This window comes from Rhinatrema bivittatum, chromosome 2, assembly GCF_901001135.1.
Source record: "Rhinatrema bivittatum chromosome 2, aRhiBiv1.1, whole genome shotgun sequence".
NCBI lineage: Eukaryota > Metazoa > Chordata > Amphibia > Gymnophiona > Rhinatrematidae > Rhinatrema > Rhinatrema bivittatum.
The window spans coordinates 41,282,744-41,301,728 of record NC_042616.1 but is presented as its reverse complement, the minus strand read 5'-3'; the positions used below and the strand labels follow the sequence as shown (position 1 = coordinate 41,301,728).

Here is an 18,985-nt window from a genome sequence, read left to right as displayed (position 1 = left end):
TATCAGAAGCTATGAATGACTTTAATTTTGAATACCCGGAAGTCAGATATGAATTCCAATATCCTCAGTGGGAGAAAATTTTATGTGGAGCTACAAAATAATTTCAGTTTCTAATGCTTCTGTGATGCATTTAAATATTGGTCAATCGGAAAAATACATTCAGGAAATTGATTCCTGTTCTGGACAAACTGCATTATAAATCATTGTTTTATTTTATTTTATTTCTAATTCTAGTAATTACCTAACAGCTTCCTCTTTATATATATCTCGATCTGGAACAACTGCCTACAATCTATCACCAGTCTCCTCAGCAGTCTTAATTTAGTTCTCAGTGCCTCAAAGACTGAACTACTCCTCATCTCCTCCAACCAAGACAACCTCACTCCACAGACCCAACGCAACTCACACCACAACTCCCATCTCACCCATACTCATGTAAGAGATCTCGGGGTCATATTAGACAACCGCCTCAATCTAAAGAAAATGATCAACACCACAACCAAAGACTGCTTCCACAGACTACAGGTACTAAAAAGACTCAAACCTCTCCTATTTTTCCATGATTTCAGGACAGTTCTCCAATCCTTAATATTTGCCAAAATAGACTACTGCAGTGCTCTCCTCACAGGCCTTCCCAGCTCAACCACCAAGCCGCTACAGATGATACAGAACGCCGCGGCCAGAATTTTGACCAACACCAACCGGAGAGAACATATTACTCCCATCCTCCGAAACCTACACTGGCTACCAGTCAACTTCAGAGTCCTACACAAATCACTCACTTTAATACATAAATCCATCCATAATCACCTTCACCTCGACCTCGAAATCCCTTTCAAACTCCATACCTCCAGCAGACCGATTAGAGAGAACTACAAAGGAGCACTTCAACCCCCCACAACCAAAGCCACGCGCCTCATCTCGACCAAAGACCGAGCGTTCTCAATAGCAGGCCCAGCTATCTGGAACAACCTCCCAGCAGATCTCAGGCTGGAACCCTGCCTAGTAACATTTAAGAAAAAACTCAAGACCTGGTTGTTCCGCCAAGCCTTCCCGGACCCCTCAGACACACATTAGACGACGAACCGGCTCATGAGCAATGGAACCCAGATCCTCTCTAAATACGACACAAGCACCAGTATTATCATAATAGCTCAACTAGCACTAGCACGGACTTTTAGATCTTAGTTTCTTAACTTACTACCCTCTTACGCCTTCTTTCCAGCTGTTTAAGCTTCCAAGTTTTGCAGTTCTTGTTAAATGTAACTTTGTTTCTCCTGATTTTAATAAGTTGTTTATGTTTTACTGTTTACGTCCCTGTTCGATGTAAACCGACCTGATAAGGTATTTAACTTTGAAGGTCGGTATAGAAAAATGCTAAATAAAATAAATAAATATATACAGTAATTCTTTTATAAGTAAGACACTTTTCTAAGCTTTCTAAATTTGAAACAAATGCCATAAATGTCAGAAAAAGGAAAATAGAATGGACTTTTCAACTGCCAGAAAACACACACATATGTGAAATTCCTCAGCTAGCAAATTCATCAGAATAAACTGCATTTTTTCAGAAGCTATTAGCAAAGAACTCATAATTAATTGCACTAGGTATTTACAAAAACTGCTAAGATTTTACCTCTAATTTTGAAAAGATCCAAAGTGGTCTCATTCTGCATTTTTGGTTGCATCAGTTTTACCATCCAATTTTTTGCACAAAGACACTTCCCTTGGCCAACCCAAGTTTTCGTCACTTCTTTTATTTAAGATGAGACAACAAGCCAGAATACATTTTTTAAAGAAGCAGCCCTTGTTGTTGTTAACAGATTTTCTGAGCATGCTAAATTTTTAGTTTTCTTTTTCTTATGAGAGAAATGGAGTGACGTCAGTGTTGCTTACTTGAGTTTTTTCCTTCTTCATTGGGGCCCCAGATTGTTTTAAAATAGTATATCACTTTCATACCATTATTATAATCTTTGATTTTCTTTGCAGAGGTTGCTGTGCCGAGATATTCTCCAAAAATGTCTGCAGATATCTTTAAAGTCTGTGGGAGTGCTTTTGCATCTGCCTGAGGCCCTCTCTAAATTTTTCCTCCTCAGTGACATTTTGTTTCCCTTTTAGGTGCTGGACCAGATTTTTGTTTTTGACTTCTTTTTCTTACAGAATGAAATTACTTGAAGATCAGCATGTCGAGGTATCAACATTGTGTGCCCTCCCCCGGGCAGGGCCCCGATAGATTTCCAGTGGCCCCTTTCTCCATTCTGCCTTCCCTTGCTCGCCTGGCTCTCCTACAAGTTTCCATGCACACAAGGCAGCAGGGGTGATGCTGTTTTTGAGTGTTGTAAAGAAATGTAGTACATGTGCAGTCCACGATATATAGGAAAAGGCCTTTGGGTTTCATCACTGCACCCAAAGGCCCCCTGGGGACCTTTTGTTAAGTTACAAACGGACTTTATTGTGATGCCACCTGTGTTAAATCTGAGATATTTTACATGTTGTTTGTAGATTTTAATGAGTGGACCAAGGTGTTTCCTGTAATTAAAGATGATGCCATGAATGTGTAAAGAAACTGTTAACTGAGGTCATACCGTGCTTTGGAATCCCAAGGACAATTCAAAGTGAAAGGAAAGGTGATGTAAGAACCGTGAAAGGTATTGGGAGTACAACTTCATTGAACATTTAAATTAAGAATAAATTGGCCAAAAACACATATGAGACTTCTTTGAATTGATTGTCTGCTCTCCCACTTGTTCTCATGAGGAAGCCCGTGCCTTCTATGCCCAGTCTCAAAGTTGACATGGAATTTGTTCAGGATGGACTGATTTTGATTTTGTTTCATAGCTATTACATCAGCAGGTCAAGAAGATACGTTAGAAAGTAGCTCCAGTTCTTTAGAGTCCTTCTAACCAAGTCCTTCCAGATGTCTAACCTGGCGACTTTGTCTATTATAAAGGGTTTTAGAAAATAAAACCTGTTTAGGGCCTAAGTGGAAAGGCCCTTACCAAGTGCTAATGTTTATTCATCCAGCCTTAACGTTGCAGGGAATTGATCATTGGGTGCACTCCAGCCATTGCAAAAAGTGTTAGAGCTAGAGCCACAAATCTTAGTAGACCAAGTAGAGACACTTTCTTATAATCTTACCGAAATGGCCCTTTTGAACCTTGGCGGGGCCACTGCAGCCTTAAGAACATAAGAACATAAGAAATTGCCATGCTGGGTCAGACCAAGGGTCCATCAAGCCCAGCATCCTGTTTCCAACAGAGGCCAAAACCAGGCCACAAGAACCTGGCAATTACCCAAACACTAAGAAGATCTCATGCTACTGATGCAATTAATAGCAGTGGCTACTCCCTAAGTAAACTTGATTAATAGCCATTAATGGACTTCTCCTCCAAGAACTTATCCAAACCTTTTTTGAACCCAGCCACACTAACTGCACCAACCACATCCTCTGGCAACAAATTCCAGAGCTTTATTGTGCGTTGATGTCTGTCAGCCATGCCTAACTCTGCAAGAATCTCACCAAGCCAGTGTGTCTTCTAGCCCTCACATGAGCCCTGACACCTCCAGGTGTCGCCTGAAGTCAGGTGCTGCTACGTCATCTGAACTTCAGGGATCCGAGGTGTTAACTGGATCTTAATCATGATTCGATTACCACTTTGAAGTGTCTCCCGTCTCATCCCCTGACCATGTGGATTCCCCTGACAGTGACTAGGTTCTCCCATCTGGTCTGTGGAGGGATCTTTGGGATTGCTGTAAGATCAAGGTTCCTGGTCATGATTTTGTCCGTGTTCCTGGTCCTGTGTTTCCTGTCTGCTGATTGTCCTGGCTTACATTTGTGCTGTCAAAGTTTTTCAATCTTATCAGCTCTGGTCTTAACTTCTCCCAATGCTAGCTATGCACCAATATGCCTGCTACTGTGCACAGCACCCCCTGTGAATTTCACCCTGACAGAGTGGGGAGATATTTGCAAGCCACCAGCCATCTGTCAAGTGGGAAAACCTGTCCAGAAAATCCCACTCACTCCCATTTCTTTATCTGGTGTTTCAAGCTTTGGCCTAACAATTCCCCATCGCCGCCTTCTGTTACTAATACCTCCAGTGATTATCCACTGTGCCATAATATTCTGCGTGCCTATTCTGATGGAAACGTTGTACTCCCTAAGGCTTGGGGAAAGAATTATACCTGCCAGATGTGGATTCTCAGAGCCCTTATTATTATTATTATTTAATTTTTATCTGTTTTCAGCTCTTACATGAACTTGTCCTCTCTGACTCCTATTGACATTTACCAAAAGAATGTGCGCTCAGAGGGTCTCAAGAAGATTTATCTGTTTTTGCTAAACTCCACTGTTATCTGAAAACTATACTCTGCCAATGTTTCATTGCAATTCCTATCCATGTTCCTCAGCCTCTGGACCTTCATGGATGACTTCTATGTCATAATGGACAATGATACTTGAGATAAGAAACAGACTGGGCGAAGGCAATTGTCCCACTACCCTCATTGTCATGGGGGTCATATAACCCTTTGGCAATGCCAGGGTTTGTATTTTATCACCGGGAGTCGAGCTTTAACAAAACTATATTCTATAGTCTACCATGACCGTTCACTTCAGTTTAGGCCATGTGATGCCCCACTTCTCTGTTTATTGTAATGCTCACCGGTAATCGCTTCTCCAAACATCACGACATTTATCTCCATTGCAGAATGAAAAAGAGTTACCATCATTCCCTGAATCAGAGTGGTTGGGATAAGTTTGCTTGCTTCCTTTTCCCACGGCTTAAGAGTTGCAGAACTTGAGAGATTTGTCTTCAGCCCTTTATCTGTCATCAAAGATATAGCAAACCAAAGCAGTACAGCCAAAAACATCCTTCAGCAAGACGTTTTCTCCCTTTCTGGAGTTTTTCTGAATAATTGTATAGCCTTGGACATGTTGCTAGCCCAAGAAAGTGGTGCTTGTCAAGTGATTAATACTACTTACTGCACTTATATTGATAAACAAGGGAACATGCAAAAGTCTGTCCTTGCCCTGAGAGATTTGGCTAATCAGGCCCACGAACTGATGTGGGTGGTTTGCAGATTGATGAGAAATGGGAGTTTCTGGGAATTGGGGATTTATTTGGAGGATTGAGAGAGAAAATTGCTTATTTCACACTTTGATTTTTGTTGGATTAGTTATGTCTGTTTTCTTGTTCGGTGCCTTATGTCTTTCTGCAGGAAGAGCATCTCCTATGTGTCTTCTAGGACCACCTTAGTGGTTGACACCCTTCCACCGCCTCCACTACCCCTAGAACTTCCTGAGACTTCTTTGCTGTTGAGCTGTCACAGAGCTGAATGGTTACCTGCACCACACCTGCTGCAGTGGATGCAGGGAGAACTTTTCCCCAGGAGTTTTACCAGTAGTTTAGCTTAGGTTTATGATGTCAGACAGCGTAAAAAGAAGAGGAACTGTGATAAATTTCAGGATTTCCAGCTTGAAATCCTTAGGTTATGTTAACTTCTGTCATAATGATTGAGACTGGATACGCAGTTAGAAAAAAAAACATCCTCATTTACTCAAAGGTGACGTATGACTGTTGCACGCTAGGAGAAATAAATAATCATTAGAGGCTAAAGATTACCTTATATAGAAATAAGAAGCTGTTTACAGCTAAAGTTGATCGTTAGTTCACGTAGGATACACATAAGCTTATGCATAGGTATTAGTTACACAAATTAGATATAAGTTCTTGGAATTCAATGAATATTTATTTATTTTTTATTTATTTAGAAATTTTTATATGCCGCGGCATGTTCAGAACATCACCTCGGTTTACATTAAACAGTAATGCAGCAACAGGCTTTACAATAAAGTATTATACAAGGGGATACAATAAAATATTAAACAAAGGGATACATGCAACAGGCTTAACAGTCAAATTTGGAAATAGAACCATTTTTAAATCAATATATCATTAATGGACAAGTAGCAGGGATTACAGAAGCGTTTGGTAGAGGAACCAAGATTGATGAAACATTTGGAAATCTACGGTAAAAAGGATTTTTCTAGGGAACGAGTGCTGGAAAAGGCGGGACAGGGGGTCAGGGAAATGAATAGGTGTTCTGTATGTGTCAGGAAATGGGCCCAGTCAGTCATTGGTTTGCTTTTCTGAACAGCCAAGTTTTTAGGTTTTGTTTAAATTTTTTGTGGCATGGTTCCTGGCATAAGTCAGAGGGCATGGTATTCCATATAGTGGATCCTGCTATGATGAATGAGCATTCCTTTGTGGATACATGTTTGGTGAGTTTAGGAGAGGGTATCCGCAGTTTGACCTGGTGCTGTGTTCTTGTTGGTCGGTTTGTCTTATTGAAATACAAGTCTTCAGAGAACCACTGCATGTTTTGGTTATGTAAGGCCTTGTGTATTAGCGTAATGGATTTGTATATAATCCTGGATGCAACAGGTAGCCAGTGTAGGGACTGAAGGGCGGGAGTGATGTGATCATGGCGGTGTGTGTTGGTGAGTATCCGGGCAGCTGCATTTTGTAACATTTGCAATGGTTGTAATGTATTTTTTGGTAATCCTAACAGCAGAGAGTTGCAGTAGTCAATTTTCGATAGGATTGTAGCTTGAAGAACGGTGCGGAAGTCATTTAGGTATAGAAGTGGTTTGATTCGTTTTAGGGTATGGAGCTTGAAGAAACCATTTTTAACAGTAGCAGTGATGAATTTTTTTAAAGTAAAATGGTTGTCGATGATGATGCCAAGGCTGCGGACTTGTTGTACCATGGACGGGCAGGCTTGGGATGGGAGTGTTGTATTCATTGTGGAATTGTTTGGAGGTGAGATGATGATAAGCTCTGTTTTGTTGGTGTTAATGGCCAGAAAGTTATCAGTGATTAGTTTTTTTATTTCTGTGAGGGCAGTATTCCAGGTATTCAGGGCATTAATGAGTGAGTTGTTTATTGGAATGAGGATCTGCACATCATCTGCGTAGATAAAGTGTTGAAAGCCCAGTTTTGACAGTAGTCGACAGAGAGGTATAAGATAAATGTTAAGAGTTGAAGAGAGTGAAGATCCTTGTGGCACTCCTTGTGCGAGGCTTTTTGGCTTAGATTCACATTGCCCAATTTTTACACTATAGGTCCTATTGCTTAGGTATGATTGGAACCAGAGTAGAGCTGTGCCGGTGATACCAATTTCTGTGAGGCGGGTGATGAGGATTTTGTGGTTGACTGTGTCGAATGCAGCAGATATATCTAAAAGAGCGAGAATGTAGGAGTGGCCGATGTCTAGCGCTTTTAGGAGCGATTCTGATAGGGAGAGAAGAAGTGTTTCCGTGCTGTGATACTTTCTAAATCCGTATTGGGCAGGAAAGAGTAGTTGATGTTCCTCGAGGTATTCAGTGAGTTGTTTGTTAATGATTTTCTCTAATATTTTGGAGAGGAATGGAAGGTTCGATACTGGACGATAGTTGGTCGGATCAGAAGAGTCCAGGTTTGGTTTTTTAAGAGTCTGTTTTTATTATAGCATGTTTGAGCTGGGATGGAACTATGCCAGATGATATAGCTCTGTTGAGGATATTGGCAATGGGTTTAGCTATAGTAGTGGGGATTGACAGTAGAGTTTTTGTGGGCATTATGTCAGAGGGGTGAAGAGCTGGCTTGATTTTTTTTTAGGATAGTCTCAATTTCTAGAGCAGATGTAGTCTCGAAGTTTGTGAGTGTAAATTCTAGGTTTGTGTGAGTGGCTGTGTGGAGTGAATTTTGGTTGTGGGGGGTGGCATGGGTATTACTTGTGTGGTTGTAGTTGTGGGTGTTGCTAGGTGTTAGAGAAGAATTGGTTGAGAAGTAGGAATTGAAGCGTGTTAATATAGTTTCAATTTTGATATAATGTCATTGATATTCATGTAGAGCATGATTTGTCTGTTGCTTGTATCAGCATCTTAAAATCATTTATAAGGTATGAATCATTTATAAGGTATGAGTTGTTGCTATGCCACACAGCTCTCACATTTTGGGTTACAGCTGGTGACCTGTTTTATCTGTGTGTGCATGATCAGATAAATAGGAAGTAAGTTAATTACATTCTGCTTCTTTAGTGACTACAAATTGTTCTATAAATCTTTTAAATTGGTACAGACAGAAGTGTATAAAGCATTGCCAAGGAGCTTCCTGGGTAAGTCCCACTTATGGGCTTTTCCACACATCTTACCTCATGCCATGCTTCTTAAATCTGTCACTGTTACTACCCCACCTGCTCCTGGCTCTCTTATGCTGCCTTGAAAACTGTCACTATGAATACATTTTTACTGCTTTGCACTTTCTTTGGGGATATTCATGCTTCTGTTCATGCAGCCTTCACTGCCCTAGGGTGTTCATACAGTTATTTTTTGTTCCCTTTGCCCCTCTCATGTTATCTTAGGAGTTTTGATGTCTCTGTGCTGTTTGTAATTTCCCATAATCTAAGCCTTGATGGGTTTTATACCTTCATGCTTTTTGCGATTCTACACGATTAGTGCTTTGGGGGTTTTGATGCCTCTGTGCTATTTGTGATACACCATGCTCTATGCCATGGACACTTTGATGCCTCTGTGCTGTTTGCGATTCCGCACGCTCTATACCTTAGGGGTTTTGATGTCTCTGTGTTGTTTGCCATTCCCCCCAATCTACACCTTGTGGGTTTTGATGCCTCCATGCTGTTTGCTATTTTCCCATATCTACATCATGGGTGTTTTAATGCCTCTGTACTGTTTGCAGTTCCCCACATGCTACACCTTGGGAATTTTGATGCCACTCTTTCTTTCTTACTTTGTGTGCTGCTATCTTGTCTTCTATTCTGCATTTACTATTAACTTTAGAAGTAAATTGCAGTGAACTCTAGCCTGAGCCTTGTATATCTTTATTAAAACTTTTGAATCGCTTAACATGATTCACAAAAAAAAATCATAAAAAACTCAAAATGCACAGAATAAAAATACACAATACATAAATCTCTGCATCAAAATTTACATAGTGCTCTAGTCTTAATCATCCGATTTCCTGATAAAATTAATAATATGCTTGTTTAAACAAAAATGTATTTAACAAAGATTTAAAAGTTTTCAAGTTCTCTGACAAGCACAATATCTCGGGTAGGAGTTCCAGAAGATCTTCTCTGCCTCAAAGTTTGTGTGTGCACAAGGAGTCAGTATTCATACACCATATGTGAGAGAAATTTTGCACAGTCTGTGAGAGTTGCTGGGTGTACTATTGTACTGTACAGCTGTAGTTGCACTACTTACTCATATCCAGCCAATTAGGGATTGTCTTCCACTGCCAAGGATTCTAACTCTGTTTGCTAAGCACTACTTCTTTTGTGCATTGCTTTGCAGCTACCATTTGCGATTTTAATCACCAGTGTTGCTGCTGCTTCTGCTCCAAGCCGCTTTTGCTACCTTTGGGTGATTCCTCCTCTGTTCCAGCTGTTTTTTGAGGTTTTTCCAAATTCTCTTCCTTTATAGTTCTTGCCAACTCTTGGTCTCTTTCTGGTAATCCATGGCTTTGCACACTTGCTGCACCACTCATGGACCCTTTGGTCCTTCAAGCCACTCCTGGTACTACTATGCCCATTTTCGTGCCTTGGGTTTTTTATGCCATTTTTCTTCCTGCCTCACTTCTTGCTGTACATCTTGGGGCCTTATCGTATTGCTTTGCACCTATGCAGCCACTCTCTTTGCTATGATGCGCTGCTCCAATGTTTGTGATTTTAATCACTAACACCACTATTGCTGATGCTACTCCAAGCAATGTTTGGTACCTTAGGATGATTCCATCTCTGTTTTGGTTTTCTACGAGGTTCTTTTCAAATTTTCTTCCCTTATTGACTTGCCAACTCTTGGTCTTGACCTGGCAATACAATGCTTTACACAGACCTTACCCAATTATCTTTAATGGTATCATGCCCTCTTGGACTTTTTCTTCAAATTCCCTTGCCTTACTGTTCTTATAACTATTGGTGTCATCCAATATTTAACCTTAGATTATATCACAGCAAAAGGCAAGGATTACAGAAATCCAGCAACCAAGACCACACTCCTCCATTATTACTGCTTCTCAGGTAGTGCAGCTGCATTTACAAAAATTGATTCAGAAGAAGATTCATGTCCTAGATTTCATGAATCACAAGATATTGAACAGATAGTGGCTGAAGAGAATTTTGCGCCTCTAGTTATTAGTATCTTAGCCTCCATTGAGGAGGAGGTGGAGGAGGCAGATTATACTGACAAGACTGAGATTATACACAAGAAAGGGGAAAATCAACTCCAAGCCTGAACAGCCAGCCCTTTCCCTTAATGTTCCCATAGGTCAATTACATCAGGCCTCTTTCAGAGATTTCTTCTGGCTTCTTCCTGCCTATAGCATTGTACCAATTTAGTTGGTGCCCTTTGTTCCTTATTTGGAGGCTTGGGGAAACAGATACCAGCAGTGGCAGGAGTTCTCCAAGGCACCATCAGAGGACCAAAGCAGTAGCAAGAGTGGCCAGAACACACCAAGGACCAAAAGTGGGGCAAGGGGCAACAGTGGCATGAGCCTCCATGGCCACACGAAAGGAGCAAAGCAGCACCAAGTGTGGTATGACCAGCCTAAGACACCATGAAGGGGGAACAAAGCAATAAAAGAGGCAGGAAGAACCCCAAGATAGTGAGAGAGCGTCAAAGTAGCATGAAGATCCCAAAGCATCATGAAAGGTGCAAAACAGTCACCCACTATGCCTTTCCTCTTTGGCACAAAAAAATAAATGAAATACATTTCTCTTCCAATCTCCAACATGGAGACTAGTGTTGTTGCTTCCAGTTGAAGAAGCCACTCTATTTTTTTCTTTTAGCCACCAAAGAGATTGGACATAGACATTTGGAATGGAGTAATCAATCTGAGGGCCTAGCTTTGCTGAACGATCTCTGTTCTTGGTAATATGGACCCACTCCTCAAAATAAAAGCAAAAGGCCATCATGGCCTCATTTTGCACTTTGTTTACTATTGCTCCCCAGGGACCATCTTTTCAACTGCCTCACCAGTTACCCAGAAATGGAAGTATAGTTGACTGTAGCCTGGGTTTCTGGGAACTAAAATATCTACCTAGTTTATACCACCTGTACTCACACTCTCAAGTACAAGGGACTCAGAGTGCTCCTCTGACCTTATCTTTAGGCAGTCTCCATGGCTTGGACTTTCCCAGGTCCTTAACCAGCTTTTCAAATTTCTCCCTGAGCCTTGGAAACAGAGCCTGCATCCCAGTTTCTCAGTCACAGCAATCTCCTGGCTGCCACTGTTGTCGCTGCCCGCTTGGCCGAAGTCCTTATCAGGTCATGCAAAGTTTCTGCCAAAATGGTTGGTTGCCCTTGATTCAACCTTAATCCACTTCTCTGACCACACTGGATGCCACTGCTCAGACCACCACAGTAGCACTTCTTTCAAGCTTGTGGATCCTTCACGGCAGGCCACCTTCTACTGGTATGGTCATTTTTTTGTGTGACTGCAGCTAGCAGCACATCCACCCTTGGCATCCAAAATAGGTGGTCTATATCTGCTTGCTGAATCAAGAAAAGCAAAGGTATATCTCTCCTAGTCCTTTAGGATGAGTCTGGACTCACATTCTGTGAAGATCAATTCCTGAGTGGCAGGATGCAGTGGGAAAGCTCTAGAAAGCTTCTTAGTCCCTGCTAGAATGGAATCCCCTGGCAAAGCTGCCTTCTTCTTTGAGAGCCTCAGGGATTGAATGACCTTAGGAATAAGGGCAGCTAGTGTCTTCTTTCTAAATAATCGTAAGAACCGCATCCTATCCATCCACTGAAGCCAGCTCTGTGTCTTCAGAATCCTTCCCTAATTCCAACATCTGCCTGCCTTTCCCTCCTAGGCACCACTCTGGACACTGTGAGAGATCACAGATTTCACTGGGGGAAGACTCTTTTGTCAGACTTCCTCTGATGTTTTCTTTATCTCCTGCTCCTTTCCCAAGCCCAAAATCATTAAATCTGCAACAAGGGACTTGCCACCTCTGCCTTAATCTTCCAATAGGCCTTGTGCATCAGCAATATGAACTCCATGGAGAACCCTTGCTCCAGTGGGCTATCCTGCTGCTCTGCCCTCAAGGATCCAGCACCGAGGTGTGATTGAGGAAGGCTACAGTCATTGCCACACCCACTAAGCTTCCCGGTGATGCTGCAGCCTCCCTCCAACCCAGGGCTCTTATCTAGCTTCTGACATCTCCCCTGCCAATGCTGCAGCAGCTCTTACTTCTACCATCACCCGCAGCATTGAAATCACCACTGTTTCCTCTGGGGCATCACAGGTCCTGCAGAAGGACGTTGCAGTAGTAGTCTGCCACCAGCTACTTGCACATCAGCCATGTCCCCTTTCGGACGTGCTCCTGGGGGGGGGGGGGAAGGGATTCAAGAACTGAGCCTTTGCTGCAGGGCCACTGCTCCCCCATTGTCTGCTGATTCCCCCACCCACTTGCTGCTTCTCTCTTTTTTTTTTTTCATTAAGGAATCTTTTTGTTCCCTTCTCACTTCAACAAAGACTTGCCAGACCAGGCCCAAATGAAACTGGATTTTTTTTTCCAGGAGAGGAAATTCAGCCACCCCTGACTGTCATCTCAATCACGCTTTGCTCTGGCTCCGTTCTGGCTATCCTAGGAAGATCAGCCATACTAGGGACTATCATCCTATGAGCCTGCTTCACTCTTCCTACTAAACCAGAGAACTATTTACATCCTTCCTGATACACCAAGCTATGTAAAGGATATGATATCAGAAAAGGGCTAGTGAGCTCTTCCTCCATCTGCTGGTGAGCGAGCATAGCCCATTTGTCTGGAATGCACTCGAAGAAGGTCTAGGAGTGAGACAGGCAGAAATTGAATAAGATAGGTATGTAGGGGGGGAAGGGCTGCAATCATGAGGTTTTGTGAGGAGAGATAAAGATGAACCTGTGGCTACATGAGGCATTGAAGAGGAAATCTGGGGAGGGGGTGGGGTAAAAATGGAAAAGAACCAAAGGCAAAGGAAGAGAGCAGTGGCACGAGATCAAGGCCTTCAAGAGATTCAGTGAATCCTCACGAGACTCAACCCTAATAACACAGATGGGTACCACAGCCAACGGACAACTGTGCCGGTAAATGCAGAAAGAAGAGTGGAACTGCCAGGAGGAGTAGAAGGAGTCACCATCATCATCAAGACAGGGGGGCGGCGGAGAGTTAAATTATTTTTTACATTGTTGCAAGGATAAAAGTTACTTGAAATCTTTCTTTTGTTGGTTGCAAAGGAAGGCAAATGACAGATGTTCCTTTGAAATTCAGTGGAAGGATCATTTACCCTTACTGGTGAGGTTCATTGCCTCCTGTCTTCCCATCGGGGTTCTGCTTTGGCTGGAAGCCAGTGCTGATTTATTTGAGTACACTGACACCCAGTGGACATTACGGGGAAAAGAAAATACTAGAATTTATTGTAAGTAACTTTCCTTGAAACTTTTAAATCCAAAAGGACTCGTTGTAAGTTTTCGCTTTAGAGTTTGGGTGAGTGATACTCGCCTGGATCCAGTTTGGTGCAAGAGCTCAATTGCCAATGGATCTTCTTAATTAGATAGAAAAGGGTGGCTGTCCTTTAGTTAGAGCAAGAATTCCCAAACTGTGAATCAGGACCCCAGATATGGGGGTCACGGGAACCCTCAGCTGCCAGCGGTAGCACCGTTAGTAGTGGAAGTTAGCACGGGGGCCTGTGAGCCAGGATGCGATCCCAAACCCTGCAATGATCCCACCCTCTCACGAGAAGCCCTGTAATGAGGAGGGATTGGGGCTGCTGCAAAATCTGCGAGCTTGCGCCGGCTCACTGGGCCCTACGCTGACTCCCATTACCGATGCCGCTGCTTTGGGTAGATCACCGTCAGGCTTGGGGACCAGTCACGAGGGGAGAGGCGGGGGGGGGCTGAGTGCGCATGGGCTGATGCAGATTGCCGACGCTCCTTTCTCTCCTCGCCCTTCACCGCACGTACTCAAGAAAAAAAAAAAAAGTGCCCCTGTCGTCAGCATGCCCTGTCTTCACATCCGTTATCTTCCACCTTTGGCTCAGAGCCCAAAGGAAAAATATTGCTGCTTACCCTGGATGGGGGGAGGGGGGGTTGTTTGAACAGAGAGGGGATCACATGCAGGAGGGGTTTGAGGATTGTATCAACTGCAGAGGAGAGATTTGGTTGTGGAGGATGAGGGGGTTAATGAAAGAAGATTGACTGGAGGATGTTAGAGGAGCTGGGGGAATGGGAGAGAAAGATTGGAGGGGAGAAGCGGATGAGGTGAGAGGGAGGGACAAGAGGATCAGTTGGGGGCGATAAGAAGGGCACAGGGTAAGACAGGATCAGCGGGGGTGGGGGGTGAGAGAGAGGGGATGTGCTGTGGAGATGAGAGAACCCATGGACCTTGGATCCCCCCCTCATATTCCCAGGGACCTTCTCTTTCAGATTTTATTTTCTTTCCCCTGGAAATTTATTATAACCAAGCAAACGGCAGGAAATCAGTGGGGAGGGGGGGGGGAACAGACTCCTCCCCCCCCCCCCAAATGATTTTCTCTTCTTTAGGTTAGTTATAATAAACACTGATAAATTCCCAGGCGAAATACAGTAAAAACTGAAAGGGAAGGTCCCTAGGTTTGTAAAAGGGAAGGGAAAGGTTGAAAAAAAGAGTCTCCTGGAAAGGAGAGGAGGTGGAGAAGGGGGATCAGCTGGAGGGCAGGGAGGAGGAGGAGGACGACGACCCCGGCCCTGCTGAATTATTTTGGCCCATCCTCTGGGGTCGGGTGAAATGTTTAAGTTCTAGAAGGGGGGCGGTGGGTTAACACTGGCAAAAGATTTGGGAAGTTTTGGTTTTGAGAGGCAGAGAAGGGGGAGATAAGTCTTGAGGTGAGATCTAAACTGCAGCCTCCTGCTTGTGACAAAGAAAGAGGCTCAGGGGAGTGGAGGTTTACGGGGAGTCCGCCTCGCAGAGACGCCCAGCTGTTTGTCATTCAATAGCGAAGGGAAAGGAAAGGTGATTGGCAGAGATTTCTTGATTTTTCTTTATATTCCCAGCGAGCTGGACCATAGTGACAGTAGCCCCTGTGCACGTTTAGTTGCAGGGAATTCTGGGAAGGCTCGCCATCTTATTTAGAGTACAGAGGGAGGAATATTATTTCTTGTGTGTGTGTGTGTGTGTGTGTGTGTGGCGGGAGAGTTGGAAATTGTATCCATGAGACACAGGCTGTGGGACCCCGAGCCGATGTGGGACGCCGGACTCCACGCAGCTGCGCCGTCACCCTTCTGGATGGCAGGGATCACATGAGATTTAACTGAGAGCTTATGCTAATATTCTGGCCAGAATTTAGGGGGGGATTTTGAAATTTCCCTTGAATTGATCTGAAATATAGGGTAGGGTACTAGTTTTCTGTTTTGACCTGTAAAAAGCTGATTTCCTTCATTTTTCAATGCCAATCCATTCTTCTTTTACGCCTAATCCCGTCCCCTTCTGTTTCCCGTAGCGTGTAAGAATCCAGATGTGTTATCAAATGCGCAGGGCACTAATTTTCGTGGGCATTTCTTGCAATCGTGATATATTGTGTGTTTTGTTCTAGGCTATGCTGTTTTTATTTTCTGCTCCAGCCTTTCCTCCCCATCCCCGGGAGACCCTTTAGTTATGTTGTGAGTGTGTCACACGTGCCCAGGCTACCGAAAACAGCTGAGAGGCGGAGTCATTTATGTGGCCTCTCCCATAGGTGATGGAGGATTACATTTCTTGTATCCTGCTTATATAACACCATTATTCTAATGAGATTTCAAGATAAATATAAAACAATCAAAAATATAAAACCATGACAATTGACCACAGTAAACTTTAAAATCATAGAAACAAAATGGCACAAATATAAAATCCCATGATTACGTGCAAGGAGGCAGGGGAGGAGAATAGACTGGGCTGGAAGGAGAGTATAGAGAAGAAAATTAATTATTGAATGGGTAGTGTGGTGAGCAGTGGGTCTCTCTATCTCCACCTAGCAAAGGAAAAGTTGTACTTGATTTAAATTACTGCAGGGGAGTTTTAGGCTCCCGATTAGAAAGAACTTTATAACTTTCACTGTAGCAAACTAATGAAACAAGTTCCGTAGGGGCCCTGGGTGTTTGACAGTCACACAGACGTGGGCTGTCCCATTGCGGCAGCCCTACGGGCCAGATGGGTGCTTCCAACAGCCGCCTGGAAACACGCCTGCGCCTTCATCCCATGGGGCAAAGGGGGAGGACGTTGCCGCTATTAGCTTGTTCAGCGAGTCTCGCAAAGATTTGTGATAAGCCCTCTTGTTCATTTCATTGCAGTGAAAAGTGACGAGGAAGGCAGCCCTAAAGAGGATGGCTTCTGCGAGAAACGTGCTGGGCGCCGGACCAGGGCCTGCAGGGCTGAATCCACACAGTGCTGCACCCACGTTCCCGAGGACGCCGGCGCAGCACGTGCGCCCCAGACGAAAGGGAATAAGGCAACCCGATGCGGAGAAACGATGACCAGGAGCAAAAGAGGATCTGGCAAGCCGGCACGGCCTGTCCCCCAGAAGCAGGACCCCGGAAACCCTGATAAACATCGAAAAGGTTTCGTTTCCAGCCCCATCCTCCAGAAGAAGGTAACTGCCAAGGGAAAGATCCCAAAGCAGTGTGTGGAGTGCGGGAAGAGCTTCAGGACTTGGCAACGGCTAACGATTCACCGGAGGGTGCACACAGGCGAACGGCCCTATCCATGCGGGGCGTGTGGAAAAGCCTTCAAGATTTTGCACCATCTCACCGAGCACTTCCGAACACACACCGGAGAGAAGCCGCACGCTTGCGCGGCGTGCGGCAAGACCTTTGCTTGTGTCTCGAACCTCACCATCCACCAGCGGATTCACACGGGGGAGAAGCCTTACGGCTGCAGTGAGTGTGAGAAAAGCTTCAGGAAGGCATCTGATCTTGACATTCACAAAAGGACACACAGTGGAGAGAAACCTTACCCGTGTACTGAATGTGAGAAGAGGTTTCGCTGTTTGCATCAACTGAAGGGCCACCTGCAAACCCACAAAAGTGACAGACCCAAGAAGAAGACCAGAAACACAGGCAGCTATGTCAAGAAAATGTATAAATGCCCAGAATGTGGGAAAGCCTTACTCCAGAAGGCTGGGCTCATACTACACACCAACGACTGCATACAGGGGAAAAACCGTTTAAAATGCGTGGAATGTGGGAAAGCCTTCATCTGTAAATCCAATCTCATTCAGCACCAGCGAGTGCACACGGGAGAGAGACCTTATAAATGCGGCCGATTGCGGGAAAGACTTTCGTGAACGGTCAGCTCTGAACAAACACCTTCGGATACACTCGGGAGAGAGGCCTTATCAGTGTGATAAGTGTCAGAAAAGCTTCAATCAGAACGCCCATCTCAGCAAGCATCAGAAAACCCACGGAGGAGATGGTCTAGCCAGAGAATAAGCTTCACTCTCAATTGCATAGAAACCCAGTTCGGAAACATTTCAGTTTCTGTTTATACTTTTTAGACTGCCTTTTTCCAAAAAAACAAAAATGAGGACCCAGAGTGGTTTATGTCCAAACATTAACCAGTGAGGTCGGATTATAATTTGTAATTAGATTGGTCAGAAAGATTGCTAACAGCATTAATAGGAAAAACATTTCTAGTTCTTGAGTACCAGCAGCTGGACAAGAAGATGATAACGAATTTTGTGTGCACCTACAGGACTGCTGGCCCCACTGCCATCTCACCTAGGTCCACCACCTCACAAATAATCTCACTAGGTCTGAAGCCACAGATCAGCACCTCCAACTCAGGATTTCACTACATCTGAACAGTGAATCTGCTGTTTGCACTCTGGGTCTCACTATGATGGTAACTTTAAAATGAGCACGTACATGCCCACATACGCTGGAATTTTAAATCATCTGCACGTGCGTGCATATAATAATAAAAAAAAAACAAAAACTCTAACGCACGTGTGTGTGCTAATTTCAAGCAGTTACATGAGGCAACGTTATTGCATATCTTTCCTTAGGACTTGTCTGCTTTTACATACGCAAGTGACCACATTTTAAAAGCCACGTGCGTAAAGGAAATGACCAGTTTGCCCAGTCTGTCTCTAGATCATCAAGACCCCGCTGGTTCTTCAGCCTACACTCGCCCTGGTTTTACCCAGACCCCTCACCCAGTCAGTTTTTGGCTGTAATGAGTTTAATTCTGACTTGTACCTGTCTGCAGTTGATTATTGTAAGGCGCTATATTTAGGCCTTCCACAGAATATCATGAGAGCCTTACACTACATTCAAAGTTCTGCTAGCAGAATCACTGAACGAATCCCTATTCAGAGGCACATTACGCCGATACTTAATAAAGCATCATAGCATGGCGACCGAAATTCAAGACACTAATGTTAGTGTGTAAAGGAATGAGAGGTATTGCCCTACACCAGAGCTTTCCAAACTTTTCGTGTTGGTGACACACTTTTTAGACAAACATAATTTCACGACACAGTAATTCAGTCTACTAGCAAACCAGAGGTTAAAGGTTAAATGAACGAAATGTATTTCGACAATTGATGTATGTTTCCTTAAATATATACATACATAAAATGTTTCACAACACAAGCTATCTCATGAAAACCTTTCACTTATATTAAAAATATATAATATTCCAAGATTGTTGTTGTTATAATTTATAAGTAACAATGTCTGTCCCCCACACACTCATCTCTCTCCCCCCCAAGCACATGTCTGTCCCCCCACACTCATCTCTCCCCCCAAGCACATGTCTGTCCCCACACACTCATCTCTCTCCCTCCCCCAAGCACATGTCTGTCCCCCACACACTCATCTCTCTCCCTCCCCCAAGCACATGTCTGTCCCCCACACACTCATCTCTCTCCCTCCCCCAAGCACATGTCTGTCCCCCACACACTCATCTCTCTCCCCCAAGCACATGT

General features: G+C 43.8%; 1 protein-coding gene across 1 annotated transcript; it reads left to right on the top strand.

The window, feature by feature from the left end:
- The first annotated feature begins 15,195 nt into the window (after window positions 1–15,195).
- LOC115085940 (oocyte zinc finger protein XlCOF19-like) lies at window positions 15,196–18,535 on the top strand. Its single transcript, XM_029592493.1, has one exon. It carries the CDS (start codon window positions 16,529–16,531, stop codon window positions 17,339–17,341), a length of 813 nt encoding a protein of 270 aa, XP_029448353.1. The 5' UTR covers window positions 15,196–16,528; the 3' UTR covers window positions 17,342–18,535.
- The last annotated feature ends 450 nt before the right edge of the window (window positions 18,536–18,985 follow it).

What these genes read in the sequence shown, in the direction of transcription:
- LOC115085940 (XM_029592493.1), top strand. Translation starts at nt 16,529, where the DNA reads ATGACCAGGAGCAAAAGAGGATCTGGCAAGCCGGCACGGCCTGTCCCC.